At 53.4% G+C, this 16,546-nt stretch overlaps 1 protein-coding gene across 2 annotated transcripts; it reads right to left on the bottom strand.

Moving 5' to 3' along the window:
- SLC44A2 (solute carrier family 44 (choline transporter), member 2) lies at window positions 1–12,273 on the bottom strand. Of its 2 annotated transcripts, none has more exons than XM_012641304.1 (22): window positions 12,174–12,273; window positions 11,591–11,639; window positions 9,702–9,775; window positions 9,504–9,588; window positions 8,799–8,883; window positions 8,590–8,700; window positions 8,440–8,500; window positions 8,224–8,347; window positions 8,037–8,120; window positions 7,836–7,948; window positions 5,763–5,894; window positions 5,578–5,677; window positions 5,400–5,492; window positions 5,147–5,231; window positions 4,401–4,663; window positions 4,232–4,326; window positions 3,662–3,765; window positions 3,483–3,556; window positions 3,321–3,391; window positions 3,120–3,208; window positions 1,915–1,999; window positions 1–1,091 (listed from the first exon to the last, which is right to left on the bottom strand). In XM_012641304.1, exons 1-22 carry the CDS (start codon window positions 12,208–12,210, stop codon window positions 985–987), a joined length of 2,121 nt encoding a protein of 706 aa, XP_012496758.1. In that variant the 5' UTR covers window positions 12,211–12,273; the 3' UTR covers window positions 1–984. The 2 variants fall into 2 exon arrangements, with proteins under 2 accessions (XP_012496758.1, XP_012496757.1); XM_012641303.1 differs by having other exon boundaries at window positions 1,022–1,475.
- Between the last annotated feature and the right edge of the window lie 4,273 nt (window positions 12,274–16,546).

Here is a 16,546-nt window from a genome sequence, read left to right as displayed (position 1 = left end):
AGGGTGCTCGAGGTGAAGTATGTGGGCAGAGGGGCCTGGTTTGCCCCCACCGCTCCCCCCGAAATCATCCCTCGGGTGGATTCGGTTTCTTTGCTCTCTTACAAAGAGAGCTGTGTCAATAACTGGCGGGGGAAGGGGGAGAAATTCAGCCCAACCCCGCCAGGCGGCCAGGTGGTTTCCATTAAGCGCTGGCTTATTAGCAATGTCCTCCAGCCGGCTCAGACCTGGCCACCCAGGCCTGCTCCTCACCGTCCCCCAAGAGTCTGTCTCCCTCCCTCCCTCTCCTCCCGTCAACATCCCACCCCTAGCCAGGAGCCACCCCCACCTGGGTACACACACTCCCACCCCAGCCACGCCCGGCGGGGAGGGGACAAAGGAAGGCACTCCTTGGCAGCCCCATCTCAGCTGGTTGAGACAGATGGAAAAAAAGCTAATAGACCCTTTAATGCACGTCCAGGTTAAAAAAAAGGAGAAGAAAGAAATGCTTCTGGCGGCCCTTGAGTCAACTGTTCAGCCATGGAGGAGGGGTTCAGTCCTGGCAGGAGCAGGCAGCGGTGACCGGGAGGGTTTGGAGCTGGAGTTCACTCAGACACAAACACCGTCCTTCCTGTTGTCTGTCCCGTTGTCATTAAGAGAGTGACAGGGAACATAAGGGAGCTTGCGGAGGTCCGGCCACACCGCCACCCAGGCATCAAGAGACGCAACCAGATTTTTCTCCATCCAAGCCAAGGAGGGGCCGGAGAGACTGACTTTGCGGTCTTGAGGGGGCGGCCATCGTGAAAACTCTGAGTGCCCCTTGGCACAGATAGGGAGGAGGTGCCCCGAATCCTCCAGGTCCCTGGAAACTGGTGGTAACTGGTTAATGAGGAAGGGGGCAGAGCGGCAGTGACAGGACTTCGGGAAAGCCCCAGGGACTGCGGGGACTGACCCAGCTGCAGAGCACCCGGTGTGAGGGTCCCCAAGAAGCGGGGGACGGCGGGGCCTTTAGGACTCCGCGAGCTTCTTGTTGGTCTTGTTCAAGAGCTTCTTGAGAGTGGAAGACATGAAGTAAGGCCGCTCGGCCGAGCCGTCGTTCCTCTCCAGATCCTCCACTGCGGAGAGAGGGCCCCAGAGCGGGAGGCGTGAGGGAAGCCCGCGGGCAGGGGCCTCCAGGGATGGGGTGGGTGAACGAGGGCCACCGAGAAGCCTCAGAGGGTTAGGAAGCAAGACACACTAGGACCAGAGAGGGCCGGACTGTAGCGGGCTCCGAGGGACACACACGAGCCCCACGCTCCCAGGCAAGGAAGGCCCCCCTGCATGCACCCCCAGTCTACAGGGAGGACACCTGGCCCCCAAGCCAGCCCCCCTGACTCTCTACTCCTCGACTTCCTCCCGCTTCCCCTCCTCCGCACTCCCCTTCAACAGGATGTCTCTCAGCTCGGGCGACATGAAGTAGGGTCGCTCCTGAGAGCCGTCATTCCTTTCCAGGTCCTCACCTGGGCTCCCCCCAGGAACCGGCAGGGGGAAAATGGGGGGGTGGTCAGGAAGGGAAGGGAAGGAGGCAGGGGAGGAACAGGGAAGCCAGCAGGCATGGAGGAGAGGAAGAGAAAAGAAGAAACAAAACAAAAAAAACAGACGAGAGACCAGAGTTAGTGGCAGCCACAGATCCCCCCAACAAAGCCAGAGACTCCGAAGCCACCAAGGGCAGAGTGTTCCAGCTGCAGCCCGGAGGGTGGATGAGAGGGTGGAGCCGCTCCGAGCACAGCGGGGAAGCTAAGAAGGCATGCTGGGGCCCTAGGACAAAGGACAGTTAGTCCCCAGGGAAGCTGGGGGCACTGGGTAGGTGACCGTGTGGCCCCATTGGCGGGAGATGTTATGCCCAGTGGGGTGAAGGGACTCAGGGCCCGGCAAGGGTTGGGGTGAGGGGTCACTCACAGAAGCAGAGGAACAGTGTGTCCACACACATGCCGTAGACGCTGAAGAAGCCATGGGCAATCAGGTAGGAGCCAACGATCACCGTCTGGGAGAGAAGAGATGTACTGTTCCTGCCTTAGTTCCCGCCCAGAGCAGCCCCCACCCACTATGTCCCTCCCCTGCTGAGAAGTCTGCTTTAGAATAACCATATCCTAACTCCTCACTACTGCTGATAGGGGCCTGCCATCCATACAACACCCCTTGCTTTCTTCAACCCCAGGGCCTTTGCACGCACTGCTATCCTGATTCAAGTCTAGTTTACACCTCACTGTCCTGCATTCAGCTCAAACAGCAAGTCCTCAGGTCCCACCTCCTCCAGGAAGCCACCTGTGACATCTAGACCCTGGTTCGTGTCCTCCTAGCACTGCACACCCCTCCTGAGGCCTTCATCTAGCAGCAACGTCATGTATGTTTAGGGCTTTGTAGGTTTAATGCCCACACCCCCACTAGACTGTGTCTGTCCCATTTACAGCTATATCCCTAGCAATTTGGAGACTCCCAGAGCCGTGCTAGCTGCTTGATAAACATTTGTTGACTATTAGAGAGATTAAATAACCTGCCCAAAGTTCCTCATCTTAGAATTAGCAAACAGAGAAGCTTAGAAACCAAGATTAAGAATCTAGGTCACTGGGCTCCAAGCCCTGCCCTTGGGATGAAGACCCAACTCTTCCACAGTCCTGTTACCTCCTTAACCTTAACCTCCACATCACCTCCGCTGGTGTCCTTACTGTTTCTGGCACGGTCCCACCTCAGGGCCACCGTACTAGCTGTCCCCTCTGCCTGGATAATGCCTATATCTTCAGATCTAAGATCCAACATCACTTGCATGGTGATGCTACTTGGATCCCTTCAGATCTGCCCAGATCCTCCAATAAAGGCTCTGACAGTTCCCTGTACAGTATGGATATACCAGCAGCATGTCCCAGTTTGAAGCCATACATTCACCAATATCATCATTGATGAATGTTTACCCCTAAAAACTTCTAGAGGGAAGCCCCCACTTCAGTGCCTGGAACACAGTAGGTACTCAATAAATGTTTGTGGACTGAATAAATAAGCAATCCCCCACCTCTGACCCCCATCCACATCTGTCCAGTCAAAGAAGACCAAGCAAGTCCCAACACTTCCTTCTCCCCAGACGGCTGTCTGTCCCCATAGGTCCATACCAGTATAGGGACCCAGTAGTAATTGAGAGGAGGTGCCGTATCCTGCACAATCCTGATTCGGTGTGTGAAGAAAAAGAAAGCCAGGATCCCTGGAAAGGAAGAGGAAATGGAGATGGTTGAGGGTTCTGGCTAAAGGAAACAGCCCCCTAAGAAAGTAACACTCATCACAGAGCCCCGACAGGCTGGGTGGGCGCCACTCACCCACACTACCCACGATGAGAAGTTTGCCCAACAGGAAGAGGAAGTCCGTGACTTTGTCCAGGACGGCCACTCTGCAGGGGACGGTAAGGGGCAGGTATGAATGCTGGATCAGGGACTAGGAGAGGAGGAGGAAGGCGGTGGGAGGAAGGTGGCGTCCCTAACCTGATAATATTTCTCATGAGCAGGAAGAAGGCGTTCCTGGCCGAGGTGCAGAAGTTGGTGCCATAGATGGCAATCTGGAAGGGGGCGGGAGGGAGGGATCAGGTCCCCTGGGTGGGGATGGGGGCTCTTCCCACCCAGCAGGAGCTGGTGGGTTGGTTCGGGGTCCCAGGCCCACTGACCATGATGTAGGCATTCCTGTTAAGGAATTTGATGAATTTCTCCAGGCACCAGAAGCAGCATTTCAGACAGGTCATGAGAAACTTGGCGAATTTGTTCTCCGCAGCTGGAAGAGAAGGGAAGGAATGCAGAGGTGAGGGGAGACCTGGCTTAGCTTCGTAGGGACCCCCATAGCCCATGCCCTCAAACAGGGAAAGGAGACTTGAACCAGGACCCTTGGGGTTCTCTGTCCCGTCTCTAAGTAGGAACCAACCCGGCCCAGGACTCAGCCCCACCCCCACAGCAGGAACCAATCAGGACTGCCACGGCCCCGCCTAATGGTGGGCCAGGGCTCTTGGACCCGCCCCCTCCACAGTAAGACTTCCGCCTAGTGGGCTCTCAAAGCTGCTCCCCAATCACAGCAACCAATGACCGCAATCACAAGCCCCTCAGCTTCACCCCTTCCCCCCATGCAGCAACCAATCACCGCCCCACCATCTTGGCCCCGCCCACCCCAAGCAAGAACCAATGCGGGCTTGCCACTCAGCCCCGCCCCCCAGCAGGAGCCAATGCCAGCCGTGGGCGGGCCTCACCTTTTAGGCGCTGATCCAGGTACTCGAGAATCACTCGGATGATCTGCACGATGGCCAGGATGAGGGCGCCGAACGCCAGGGAGCCTGTGTGGTACCTGCGGGCCGAAGGGGTGGTCAGTGGTCGGGCCAGGACTCCTCCGTCCCCCATCCCCCGCCAACCACAGCCCACCTGAGCGCCCGGCCAAAGGCAGAGAAGAGCGGGAAGGCGGGCAGGTCGTCCGGCTTTCGCAGGGCCCAATAGTAGGAGGCGAAGGCCCCGGCCAGCGTGACCTGGCCCAGCGCCAGCACGAAGTTGGCAAGCCAGAAGAACATGAAGGCATTGAAGATCTGCAAGCCCAGCAGCGCCCGGTGGTAGCCCGACTCACCGCCGTAGAAGGCGAACTGGCAGCGGGCGTTGGGGCACTGGCGGGATTCATTGGCGGAAGGGAAAGTCTGTGACAGGAGGGACGTGGAGCCAAGTCAAAACACAGGGACCAGGAGTTCAGAGTGGCCTCTGAGCATCAGGTCCGGGGTTGGAGGACCACGGGGTAGGCAGGACTCATGGCATAAGTTAAGCGAAGGAATTGGGGGTTCAGGATAGGGGCTTATGAAAAGGAAGGGCTTCTGGAAAGAAGAACCAGCCATCAGGGAGGTCAAGAAAAGGGTATGGAAGCAGGAAACGAAGTCACGGTGTGGGGGGATGGGTGGTTCAGCGCCCAGGGTGGGAGGCGGGTCAAGTTGAAAAGAGGAAGCCCTGGGAAGTTGCTGGATGCTGTGATGGGGTCTCTTCCCCACCATGGCCCCCACACCCAGCATAGAGCACACAGCAGGTGGCCAATGTTGGGTGAATGATCTCCAAGTGGGGATGAGAGGTTTCAAATCATCTGGGGCCTGCCGGGGCAAATACCTGCCCTCCCCACCCTGGGGGACACCCACCTCAGGGTTGCAAGTTTTCCCAGTAAGTGGGCAGGCGACGTCATCAAAGATCTTATAGACCGCTTCGTTGGAAGTGGACAGGAAGCTGGAGGCTTGTTAAGGAACCCAAGGTCTGACACTGGGGACCCCAGAGACCCCAAAGAATCCATTCCCCCACTGGGTTCTAGCCCTGCCCCAAGCTGGAGGTCACTTCTGAGCAAGTTTGGCCTTTAGCCATCCCTGGGGTCAGAGACTTCTGGCTAGCGGTGGATACACAGCAGTGCAGGCCCAGTAGGCAATGCAGAGGCACAGCAGGAAGAAGGTGACCAGTGGGTACAACATGGAACACATGACATATCCCACAGCCCTAGGGAGGAGAAGAGACATAGGCATCAGGGCCGGAACAGCCCTAGGATGACCCCAGCCTGGTCCCCTCGTCCCCTGGTCCCCACCTGCTGGCTTCTTTGATAAGTGCAATAGCGATGAGAATTCTCTTCCGGAGGAAGATGAGCAGCAAGATGATAATAACTTCGAGGATACTCAGAATGATCACTGAAAAGGGCAGAGGGTGAGCTGCCTGGGCTCCCTTCTCCCTCCAAGGCCCCATGGGGGGTAGGGCTGGGGGGCTGCGACTCACTGAAGGCCATCCAGGTCTGCCGTAAGTGCAGGTATACCCGGAGATCCGTCTGAAAGCCAAGGTCCACCAGGGAGACGTCAGAGCCGGCCTCACCGCGCAGTCGGGAGTATTCCATGTAGCAGTGAAATATTCCTGCACAGGGAACCACAGCTTAGCCCACCAACGCCTCCTTTGACCTTGCAAAGCAGGTACAACTGCCCATGTATAATGGAAGGCAAAACCAAGGCTGAGGCTGGGCAGGGCATGGTGGCTCATGCCTGTAAGTAATCCCAGCACTTTGGGAGGCCAAGGTGGGAGGATCACATGAGGCCAGGAGTTCGAGACCAGCCTGGGCAACATAGCAAGACTCCTGTCTCTACAAAAAATTAAATTAAAAAAAAAAAGCCAGGCATGGTGGTGTGCACCTGTAGTCCAAGCTACTCCAGAGGCTGAGGTGGGAGGATTGCTTGAGCCCAGGAGTTTGAGGCTGCAGTGAGCTATGATCACACCACTGCACTCCAGCCTGGGCAACATAGCAAGACGCTGTCTCCAAAAAAAAAAAAAAAAAAAGAAAGAAAAAGAAAAACAGGGGCTGCCGTTGTGTGATCCCTCAGGGCCTTGTACTTGCAGTTCCTGCTGCCTGGTAGATTCTCTCCCCATGGCTGGATCCCCTCACATCCTCAGGTCAATGTCATCTTCTCATGAGACCTTCCAGAACCCCTTTCTCCCACTTAGAATCGCATCCTATCTCCCTTCCTTGTTTTGACATCCTAGAGGTTTTCGTGGTTTATTTGTTTCTTACTGATTTCCTCACGCCCCCAGGAGTAAAGCTCACAGGAGCAAGGATCTATCTTGTTTTGTTTATTGCTATAAGCCCAGGGCCTGGAAAACTGCCCAGAACCCAGATGGCTCTCAAAACATGTTTGATGAATGAATGAATGAGTAGGTGTCAGGATGGCCTGTGGTCTCAAGCCTCCCTTCCAACCTGCAAGAATGATTCACAGGGGCAGCCTGGATGTGAACATGCAGCGGAATCGCCTTAGGGACTTTCAGCATTCCTCTTAGCTTGTAAAATAAAACTGGAAAATACAGATAAAGTAAAAAAAAATAATCAAGTCACCTAAAATGCCAGCACCCAGTTAGAAACTACTATTCATGTAAATACTTTGATACCTGCGTCCTCAGATTAGTTTGCCAAGTATTTTCCTTCCTGAAATGTTTAAATGAATGATCAAGACAGGAAGCACTGTTTTTGAGCTTTGTGCCTCTGAATTCTACAGGCCTGAGATAAACAGGCCCCTACCCTGATTTTATCCTCACACTATCTCCTTGTCATTAAGCTCACCAACTTGCAAATAATAATTATCCCCATTTATAGAGGAAGAAATTGAGGCACAGTGAGATTGAGTCATTTGCCCAAGGTCTCAAAGCAAGAAATTGCAGAGCCAGGAGGATTTAAACCCCCAGCATTCGGGTGCCAGAGTGTGCATCCTTAACCACTGTGCTTAGTAGCTTTCTTTCTTTTTTTTTTTTTTCTTCTTTTTTTTGAGAGACAGAGTTGGTCTAAACAGAATGCATTGGTGTGATCATAGCTCACTGCAACCTCAAACTCCTGGGCTCAAGGGATCCTCCTGCCTCAGCCTCCCAAGTAGCTGGGACTACAGGCATGTGCCACCATGCATGGTTAACTATTTTTTTTGTAGAGATGGGGTCTTGCTATGTTGCTCAGGCTGGTCTCGAACTCCTGGCCCCAAGCGATCCTCCCCTCCTTGGCCTCCCAAAGTGCTGGGATTACAGGCATGAGCCACCACATTGGGCCTAAGTAGCCTTCCTGAGAATGCTTTTTGCTGTCAATAATATACAGATCTAGGTCCTGATGTAGAAGGTTCCAGAGAGCCTAACTTAACCCATCCCCCACTGATGGGCACTGAAGCTGTTTCTAAGCCTCTAATCTTGTAAACACTGAGACAAACATCTTCCCAAATATGCCAAGGAGAAGATGGAAAATATCTGATGGCTTAGGAGAAAATTCTGGAAACGCTGGGCAGTTTGCTGACCCTGGGAAGGGGAGGTCACAGGGAGGTGGGGACTTACCGTAGCCCAGCACCAGAATCACCATGACGATCATCACCCAGACCATAATGCCAGCCAGGAAGCGGAGCAGGATGATGAACAGGAGGCTCAACACCATGGCGATGACCAGGCCTCTGGGGGACAAAACAGGCATGGGGCAGACTCTACCCCACCAGCTTCAGAGGGGACAACCAGAGGAGAGCCCCCTTTCCTCCCACTTACATGACAATCCAGTACCAAGAGACGGTGTAATCTTCAAATATCCGCATGGCCAGCTGTCGCGCCTCCAGGACCCCATTAGCTTTCCTGGGGGACGGGGGACAAGGCCCAGGTCAGACCCCCTCCTTGATCAGACCAGCCCCAGGGATGCCCTGTTCCCCCTGTGGAGGGACAGGGCCGAGGTCCTTACTTGGCCCCCTCCACCAGCTCTGTGATGTTCTTCCGAGAGCCGTGTCCATCCTCATACGTCGTCTCGTTGCCCACCATAAGGACCCCTTTGTGGGCGTGGATGGCGGGGAAGCATCGCCGGGCCACTGCGTGGAGCAGGGGATCGCATCAGTCAGGCTGAGCCCCGGCAGACCCTCCCTTGTCCCCACACCCGAGCTTCACGGGACCCCTGACTCACAGGGTTTGCTGGGGGTGAGGACAGCCGGGCAGTCGCCATCGCGAAGTACCTCGGCCACACCCTGCCGAGAGAGAGGGAGGGAGACGAGTCGCCCTGGCCAGCACCCACCCATGACCCCTGCCTGGGCTCCCGGGGCAGCCTACCGCTCACCTTATTGTTCTGGAAGCCAGGAACACAGAACTGCTTGTAGTACTCAAAGTCGCGGGAGTTGCGCGCGTTCAGGTAGGTGAGGTAGCGGTCCGGGCATTTCTCCACGCAGATCTGGGAGGGCGGAAGGAAGGAATGGGTGAGGCAGGACAGAGGTCCCACCCCGCACTCACGGGGGAAAGAGACACAAAGCGGGGAGGGGGACACGTTACCTGCGGGGTGGGACACTGGAATTCCAGCAGGACCAGGGGGCTGGCACACTTCACAATGTTGAAATAAAACAGGTAGGGCTTGTTCCTGGGGTTGGAGAAGGAAGATGGAAATTGTCAAGACTTCTTAATCACCCTACATAAAATATCTTAATGAAAACAACAAAACAACCACAATAATAAAAACTGTAGCAGCAGCCATTCCATGCCGGGTACTGTTCTAAGCTAATTTTTTAATTTTTAATGTTTTTGTAGAGATGGGGTCTTGCTGTGTTTCCCAGGCTGGTCTCCTGGCTGAACTCCTGGCTTCAAGTGATCCTCCTACCTCAGCCTCACAAAGTGCTGGCATTATAGGTGTGAACCACTATGCAGGGGGATCCTCATTTTAGAGGGAAGGAAAAGTGAGGCCCAGAGAAGTTGAGACACTTGCCCTATGTCACACAGCCAGGGAGTGACACCACCCAGATTGAACTCAATCTGCTCATCACCACCTGACATCAGATCTGTCTCCTCTCTGTGTCTCCCTTAAAATGTGAGCCGCCAGAGGACAGGATGCTTACTGTCTCATTTAGTGCTGTGTCCCCAAGGCCTAGAAGAGCGGTGGTGGGAAGTTTAAACTACTTGTTGATTGGTCTCTTGGATGGGTGGAGATGGGGAAAGCCTAGAACCTTCTTCAGCCCCACCAGGGCCCCAAGGAGTTGGACTCACGCATTTTTCGTGCCCTTCTGCCCGCAGAACTCGCCTCGACTATCAGTGGGGTAGATCACTTTTCGAGGGTCCCCATGGGTCCAGGCTGTGGAGGGACCCAGAGGTGCTCAAGCACTGACACTCTTAAGCACCAGCCCCACCCCTGCCACAAAGGCCGTGGCTGCCACCTCCTACCCTGGAACCCCAAGTCCTACTCACCTATGATGCCCACAGCCACATAGCCCACAATGGCCAGGAGGAGGAACACACAGCAGATGACGTCCGTGCAGCCCCTGGGGAGCAGAGAGGCAGCGTCAGGGTGACAGCCTTGTTGCTGTGGGTGTCACAGCCCATCCTGCCTTCCAAACATATTCACATCCGTGCGTTGTTTGCACACCTTTTCCTGAGTAGTTTGGGCCTTTTCATTTTTTTAGAGACAAGTTTGCTCTGTCACCCAGGCTGGAGTGCAGGGGTGCAATCATAGCTCACTGCAGCCTCCAATGCCTGGGCATCAGTGATCCTCCTGCCTCAGCCTCCCAAGCAGCTGGGACTACAGGTGCATGCCACCACCCACGCCTGGCTAAATTTTCTTTATTTTTTGTAGAGACAGGGGCCTTGCTATCTTGCTCAAGCTGGTCTCAAACTCTTGGCCTCAAGCAATCCTACCTCCCAAATGGCTGGGATTACAGGCATGAGTCAGCACGCCTGGCTTTTTTTTTTTTTTAAGAGACAGGGTCTTGCTCTGTCACCTGGGCTGGGGTGCAGTGGTGCAATCACAGCTCACTGAACTTCGTCGAACTCCTGGACTCAAGAGATCCTCCTGCCTCAGCCTCCCAAGTAGCTGGGACTACAGGCACATACCACCACACCCAGCTATGTATCAACATTTTAAAGAAATTCAAACTATTTTTCTTATCATAAGATTAAATATGAACATGGTAAAAACGAAAACCATGCAGGCATGTATACAATAAAGAAACAAGTCTCTCTCCTTAACTATTCTTTCAATAAATGACCACTGTTAATAATTTTCTTGTGTTATTTATTAGGTACAAATATTTTCCAAAAGAATTTTCTTTAGTTAATTCAATTGTTATGATACACCCATTGTTCTGTTTCTTCCCTTTTTTTTTTTATTTTGAGACAGAGTCTTACTCTGTCACCTGGGATAGAGTGCCATGGCATCAGCCTAGCTCACAGCAATCTCAAACTCCTGGGTCCAAGTGATCCTCCTGCCTCAGCCTTCTGAGTAGCTGGGACTACAGGTGTGCACCACCATGCCCAGCTAATTTTTTCTATTTTTAGTAGAGATGGGGTCTTCCTTTTGCTCAGGCTGGTTTCAAACTCCTGACCTCAAGCAATCCTCCTGCCTTGGCCTCCAAGAGTGCTATGTAATACGTCCAATGGATAGACATTCAGATGGTTGGGTTTTGCCATTTTAATTTATTTTTTGGTAGAGACAGGATCTCTCTATGTTGCCCAGGCTGGTCTCAAACTCCTGGCCCCAAGTGATCCTCCTGCCTCGGCCTCCCAAAATGCTGAGATTACAGGGGTCAGCCACTGTCCCAAATTTTTTGCCATTTTTAAAAATGACAGTAACATCTTACATTTTTGTCCATTTGTACAAGATTTATTGGGAAAAATTTTTCCCTAGAATTAAAATTTTGGAACAAATAGATGCACATTAAATAAATTTCACATTTCCAAATTCCCTACCTCAAAAGATTAGTTTCAGAGCAGAATATATCAATCTTTTAAAATCTTTGCTAAGCTGCGATGGGGACATTCTATTTGGCTATTGTTTTAAATTACATTCCTTTACTTTTTATAAAGGTTGAACATCTTTTCATAAGTTCATTGCCTGCAGAATTTCTTGTTCTATAAAGATCTGTTCCAGTCTTCTGCCCATTTTAAAAACTCATTTGTAAGAACTCTCGGCATATTAAGGAAATTAGTTTTTGAGTTTTCTTTGAATTGTCAAGTTGCAAACGTTTATCACCAGGCTGTCGGAGGACACAGGGGTGTGTGTCTGAAGAAACAGTGGTTAGGGCAGGATTAGCAGGGAGACCCCCTCCCCTGCCCCCCAAAAAAACACCCTGAGCCATTACCTGTTGTAAATGGGTCCTTTGAAGGTGGGGTCATACTTCTGTGGCGTTCCTGAAAGTTAGTAAGATTTAAGTTGTGCAGAAAAGCTGAACCAAGACAAGGCAGGACCACCCCCCGACTTTTTCAGAAACCCCTAGGGGTGTCTTTGCCAGGCAAGAGTAAAATTCGGACACCCTGCAGATTTGGTGTCACCCACCCGCAGGGGACCACACTCACGCCTCCAGTTGGTGCCGGCTGGGACAGGCGAGAGAGAGGAGTCATTAATTGGGAACAGATTTATCACCTGGCGGCCACCGCTGGGAAGAGGGCGGGAATGGCGGCCACCGGGGATCCAGGCGGAGGAGGGGGAAGGTCCGAGGTAGGGCCCGGGGATACGGGGCAGGGGGGTCCCCCAGGAGTGCCGGGCAGGGGAGACGGGGGCAGATCGTTGGGGTGAGGGCGTGAGAAGGAGGGTCTGAGAGGCGGTTCCGGGGGAGATCTGGGGCTGGCGGGTGACGGTGGGGGGTCCAGGGCAGAGCACCCGCTTGTCCCGGTTCCCTGCGCCCCAGGTCCTCGCGCGTGGCCAGCCGGGGCCGTCCTACCCACCGAGCTTCCCGTAGTAATGCTGCCGCTCGGCCCCCATTCCCGCGGGCGCCCTCTCGGTCCCAGCTCTGGTCCCCGGGTCTGGACCCGCCGGCGTCCCCGAGGGATCCACGCACCGCCGGGCTGGCGACGGCTCCTCCCAGCCCAGAGCCAGGCGGGGCGGCCCAAACCGGTCAGACCGGCCGGAGCTGGGGAGCTGGGCCGCTGCCCAGGATCGAGGGACAGGGGAGGGCGCCGGGCGGGGCGGCAGCTGCTCCCGCCACTCACGGGCCGCCCCGATTTAGCCCGCCCCGCCCCCACCCCGGGAACCCACCAGCGGCTGCGTCCTCTGACCTGGGCCACCCACCCGGCGCAGGCGACACCGCTTGGAACACCTCCCAACCCTGAAAGGGCGCCTCTAGCGCCCTGTTCTGCGGTTGGGGAAACTGAGGCACAGGGAGACGAATAACCAGCAGAAGGAGGAGCCCAAACAACCAACTGTGGAATATTTGGGCTGAAAACTCCCAAACCCGAGCCAGAGCCGTGGATGTGTTTTATTTCGGTGTGTTGCATTTAAAAATAATAATAATAATTGCCAATAGTTCAACAGTGGGAGAGTCCATCAAAAAATCTACATCTTCACTCTCTTGAAAACTTAAAAAAATGGGGCTGGCAGCCCCCCCTGCCTGGAACTGCCCCGGTCTGGTACCTTAGTGGGCCACCCACACACGCCAGAGCTGCTGTCCCGGGTACCTTCTCTCAATCTCCTTAATCCCGAAGCCTTTGTTTGGTAGAACAATGTATTTGCGTTTACTTAGCTGACAGTGGGTGCGGGTCTGGGGCTGGGGCCCAGGCACAGAGAGAAACTGACTCAATCCCTGCCCTGGAGCAGCCCGCATCCTCCTGAGGGGCCCTGGATTCAAATGTTTCTTCTGTCGCCTCTGAATTGGAGGGCACTCCCCAATGCCTTCTCTTCCCTGAGCCTCAGTTTCCCCGACTGGGAATTGGGGCTAAGGTATAAAAGCAAAGCTGATCCTCAAAGATCTAACGTGGAATACCAGGGAGTATACAGTTAGCACTGCAGCTAACAGTTGGCCATGGGTGTAGTGCATGGTCAGTGTTGGGGTGTTCGATTGATGTGGGGGTGCATGGTAGGTGTGGAGGTGCATGGTAGGTGTGGGGGTGCCGCCAGTATGGGGCATACAGTCAGTGTGGAGGCACAGTCAACAGGGAGGTATACAGTTGCTGTAGGGGTGTTTAATCCATGTGGGTGTGTTCAGTAGGGGTGAGGGTATACAGCTGGCGTCAGTGTACAGCCACTGTGGAGGTATACCATGGGGGTATACAACCACACAGTACACACAGCTGGCTGTACTTGCCCCATGCCTGCTATACACCCCCACAATAACCATCCACCCACATGCCAACTGTATACTCCCTTGCAAACTATGCCCGCTCTTATTGTATCTCTCCACTTTAGGCCAGCTGTATACCTTACAGCACAGCTGGCTATATGGCTAACGTGGCCTGACGCAGTTGGATGGGGTGGGGGATATACAGCCAGCATGGAGGTTATACAATCTGCCTAGTCATATACAGTTGGAGTTCAATAATTGTACCTGTTGCCTCAGAGTCTGGCACTCCCCAGGCTGGGTTCTGGTCACTAACTCGGCTTGTCCCTGGAGAAATTCCCTCTCCCCAGCGTGGCCTCCAGCTGAGGGGCCCCACCTGGGCCACAGACTTCAGCAAACAGGTGAGGCCTGAGGCTCCAAGCCACGCCCTTGAGTGACCACGACTCCCAAAGAAGCCCTGTGGTTCCTGCCAGCCCAAAGTGCCGCTGGTTCCACCCCACCCAGTCCAAGCAGTGGCCAGACTGTGGGTCTGGGCCCAGGCCATGAGCCACTTCTCTTCCCGGCTACACGGGGTCCCCCGGGGACACTCGTGCACACTCAGCGACCAGCGACCAGCTCTACACTGACCACTCTCACAAGGGCCGTGCCCCTGAGCTGCATACCCACGCCCATGTGACACTTGCCTTCCCCCACCCTGTGTGGCACCTCATACTCAGTATGGCCACATCCAAGCTCCTGAATGTCCCCATGATTCAGTAACAACAGCTCTGTCCTCCCAGGTGCACAGGCCAGGAACCCAGGGTGCCTCTCTGCTTCCCATCCGCTGTGCCTTTGATCTACCCAGAATCCACCTCTTCTCACCCCCTGCCCAGCCCCAACCCTTGTCACACAGCCCTGTCATCTGTCTGGACCAGTGTGGGCGCCTTCTCTCCTCCCCACGGCAACCAGAGGCGCCTGTGCAAACCTAAGTCAGGGCAAGTCCTTCCCCTGCCCACATTCCTCTATGGCTCCCATCTCACTCGCGGGAAAAAGCCCAACTCTTCCCCATGGCCCACAAGGCCCTGCGTGATCTGCCCTGCCATCTCCCAGCCCTCACCTGCTTCCTGTCTCCCCTGGGCTTGTTCTATTCCAACCTCACTGGCCTCCTGGCTACCATAAACTCACCAGGCACCATCCCACCACAGGGCCTTTGCACTAGCTGTTCTGCTTAGAAAGCTCTTCTCTCAGACATGCATGTGGCCCCAGCTCCTTCAGGCCTCTCCTGAAATATCACTTCCTCAAAGAGGCTTTCTCTGACCACCTCATCTAAAATAGCACCCCTTTCCTCTTTATCCCATTACTTTGTTCTTTTGGGGGGATAGGGTCTTGCTATATTGTCGAGTCTGGACTCAAACTCCTGGGCTTAAAAATCCCTCTGAGTAGCTGGGGCTACAGACATGCACCACGGTGCCTGGCTCCCCATTACCTTTTAATTATTTATTTATTTTGAGACAGAGTCTCCCTCTGTTGCCCCAGGTAGAGTGCAGTGGTGTCATCATAGCTCACTGCAGCCTCAAACTCCTGGGCTCAAGGGACCTTCCTGCTTCAGCCTCCTGAGTAGCTGGGACTACAGGCATGTGCCACGACGACACCTGGCTAGTTTTTTCTATTTTTGATAGAGACGGGGTCTTACTCTTGCTCAGGCTGGTCTCAAACTCCTGACCTCAAGCAATCCTCCGTCAGCCTCCCAGACTGCTAGCATTACAGGCATGAGCTACCTCACCTGGACTCTCCATTACCTTTTAAATTTTGTTCCTTTTTAAAAAATTTTTTTTTTTAACTTTTTGTAGAGCCAGGGGTCTCACTAAGTTGCCCAGGCCTGTTTTGAACTCATGGCCTCAAGTGATCCTCCCAGCTTGGCCTCCTAAAGTACTGGGAATACAAGTGTGAGCCAATGCACCTGGTCTTACTTTTTAAAAATTTTTTTTTATTTTAATATGAAACGCTTCACAAATTTTCACATCATCCTTGCACAGGGGCCATGCTAATCTCCTCTTTTTTGTTCCAATTTTAGTACATGTGTGGCTGAAGCAAGTCCTGGCTTTAAATTTTGTCCCTTATCACCATCTGACAGGTTACACATTTACATATCGGTTGCTAATTGTCCGTCCATGCCTGTGTCCCCAGCACCCAGCCTAGTGCCTGGCACAAAAGAGGGACGCAATAAGTGTTTGTTGAATGAATAACCACAATACCTAATCTGTGTACATAGAGGAAACACTAAAAATAAAAACGTAGCATAGAGTTTTCCATGTGAGTTTCATACTTAAAATTAATTCGTGAATTTTATACTTAAAAGAATTTAACACCTGATAAATGTGGAATTTTCAGTCTGCAGGGAAAGGATAGACTATTCATTCAGTGGTGCTAACAGTGCATTTTGAAACAAATAAACATCATCCCCCCCAACCCATAGCAGAATAAATTCCATATGTATTAATCATGCAAATATACAACAACTGAAAAGTATTATAGGTATGAGGGGAAGAAGCCGGGTGTGGTAGCTCATGCCTGTACTCCCAGCTACTCAGGTGGCTGAAGCAAGAGGATCGCTTGAGCCCAGGATTTCAAGGCTACAGTGAGCTATGATGACGCCACTGTACTCTAGCAGGGGTGACAGAGCGAGACTCTGTCTCAAAAAAAAAAAAAAATATGAGGGAACAACACAGGAGAATATTTCTGCCATCTGATAGGTGTTGAGACCAGTAAGGTGAGTGGGAAGAGAGCTAAGGGAGTACCAGAAGTTTCTGGAATCAGCTGGCACAGCAGGCAGACTGGCAGAGTGGGAGTAGCTATGTAAAAACAGCCAGTGCTGAGTGAAGAGAACTCATCACCTTTCGGACCCTCTCCACCATCCTAGAGGCTGTATCATCAACCCATTGTACAGCACAGGAAACTGAGGCTCAGAGAGGGGAAGCAGTTTGCCATCACCCAGGATGGACCACCATCTCCAAAACAAGTTTGATGCATAGGTGGGAGCCACTGACAGTATTTGAGCAGCATCCC

The sequence above is a fragment of the Propithecus coquereli genome, unplaced genomic scaffold (genome assembly GCF_000956105.1).
Source record: "Propithecus coquereli isolate 6110/MARCELLA unplaced genomic scaffold, Pcoq_1.0 Scaffold164, whole genome shotgun sequence".
Classification (NCBI taxonomy): Eukaryota; Metazoa; Chordata; class Mammalia; order Primates; family Indriidae; genus Propithecus; species Propithecus coquereli.
The sequence above is the reverse complement of the archived record's forward strand: the minus strand, read 5'-3'. Positions and strand labels throughout refer to the sequence as shown.

Bases quoted from the DNA above. Each gene is read 5' to 3' on its own strand.
- SLC44A2 (XM_012641303.1), bottom strand. From the start codon at position 12,210: ATGGGGGCCGAGCGGCAGCATTACTACGGGAAGCTCG. The intron at 8,121-8,223 runs GTAAGGACCTCG...CCCGTCCCCCAG, and splicing joins GAGCTGGTGGAGGGGGCCAA to GAAAGCTAATGGGGTCCTGG. The intron at 3,557-3,661 runs GTCAGTGGGCCT...GCCCCCTTCCAG, and splicing joins ACAGGAATGCCTACATCATG to ATTGCCATCTATGGCACCAA.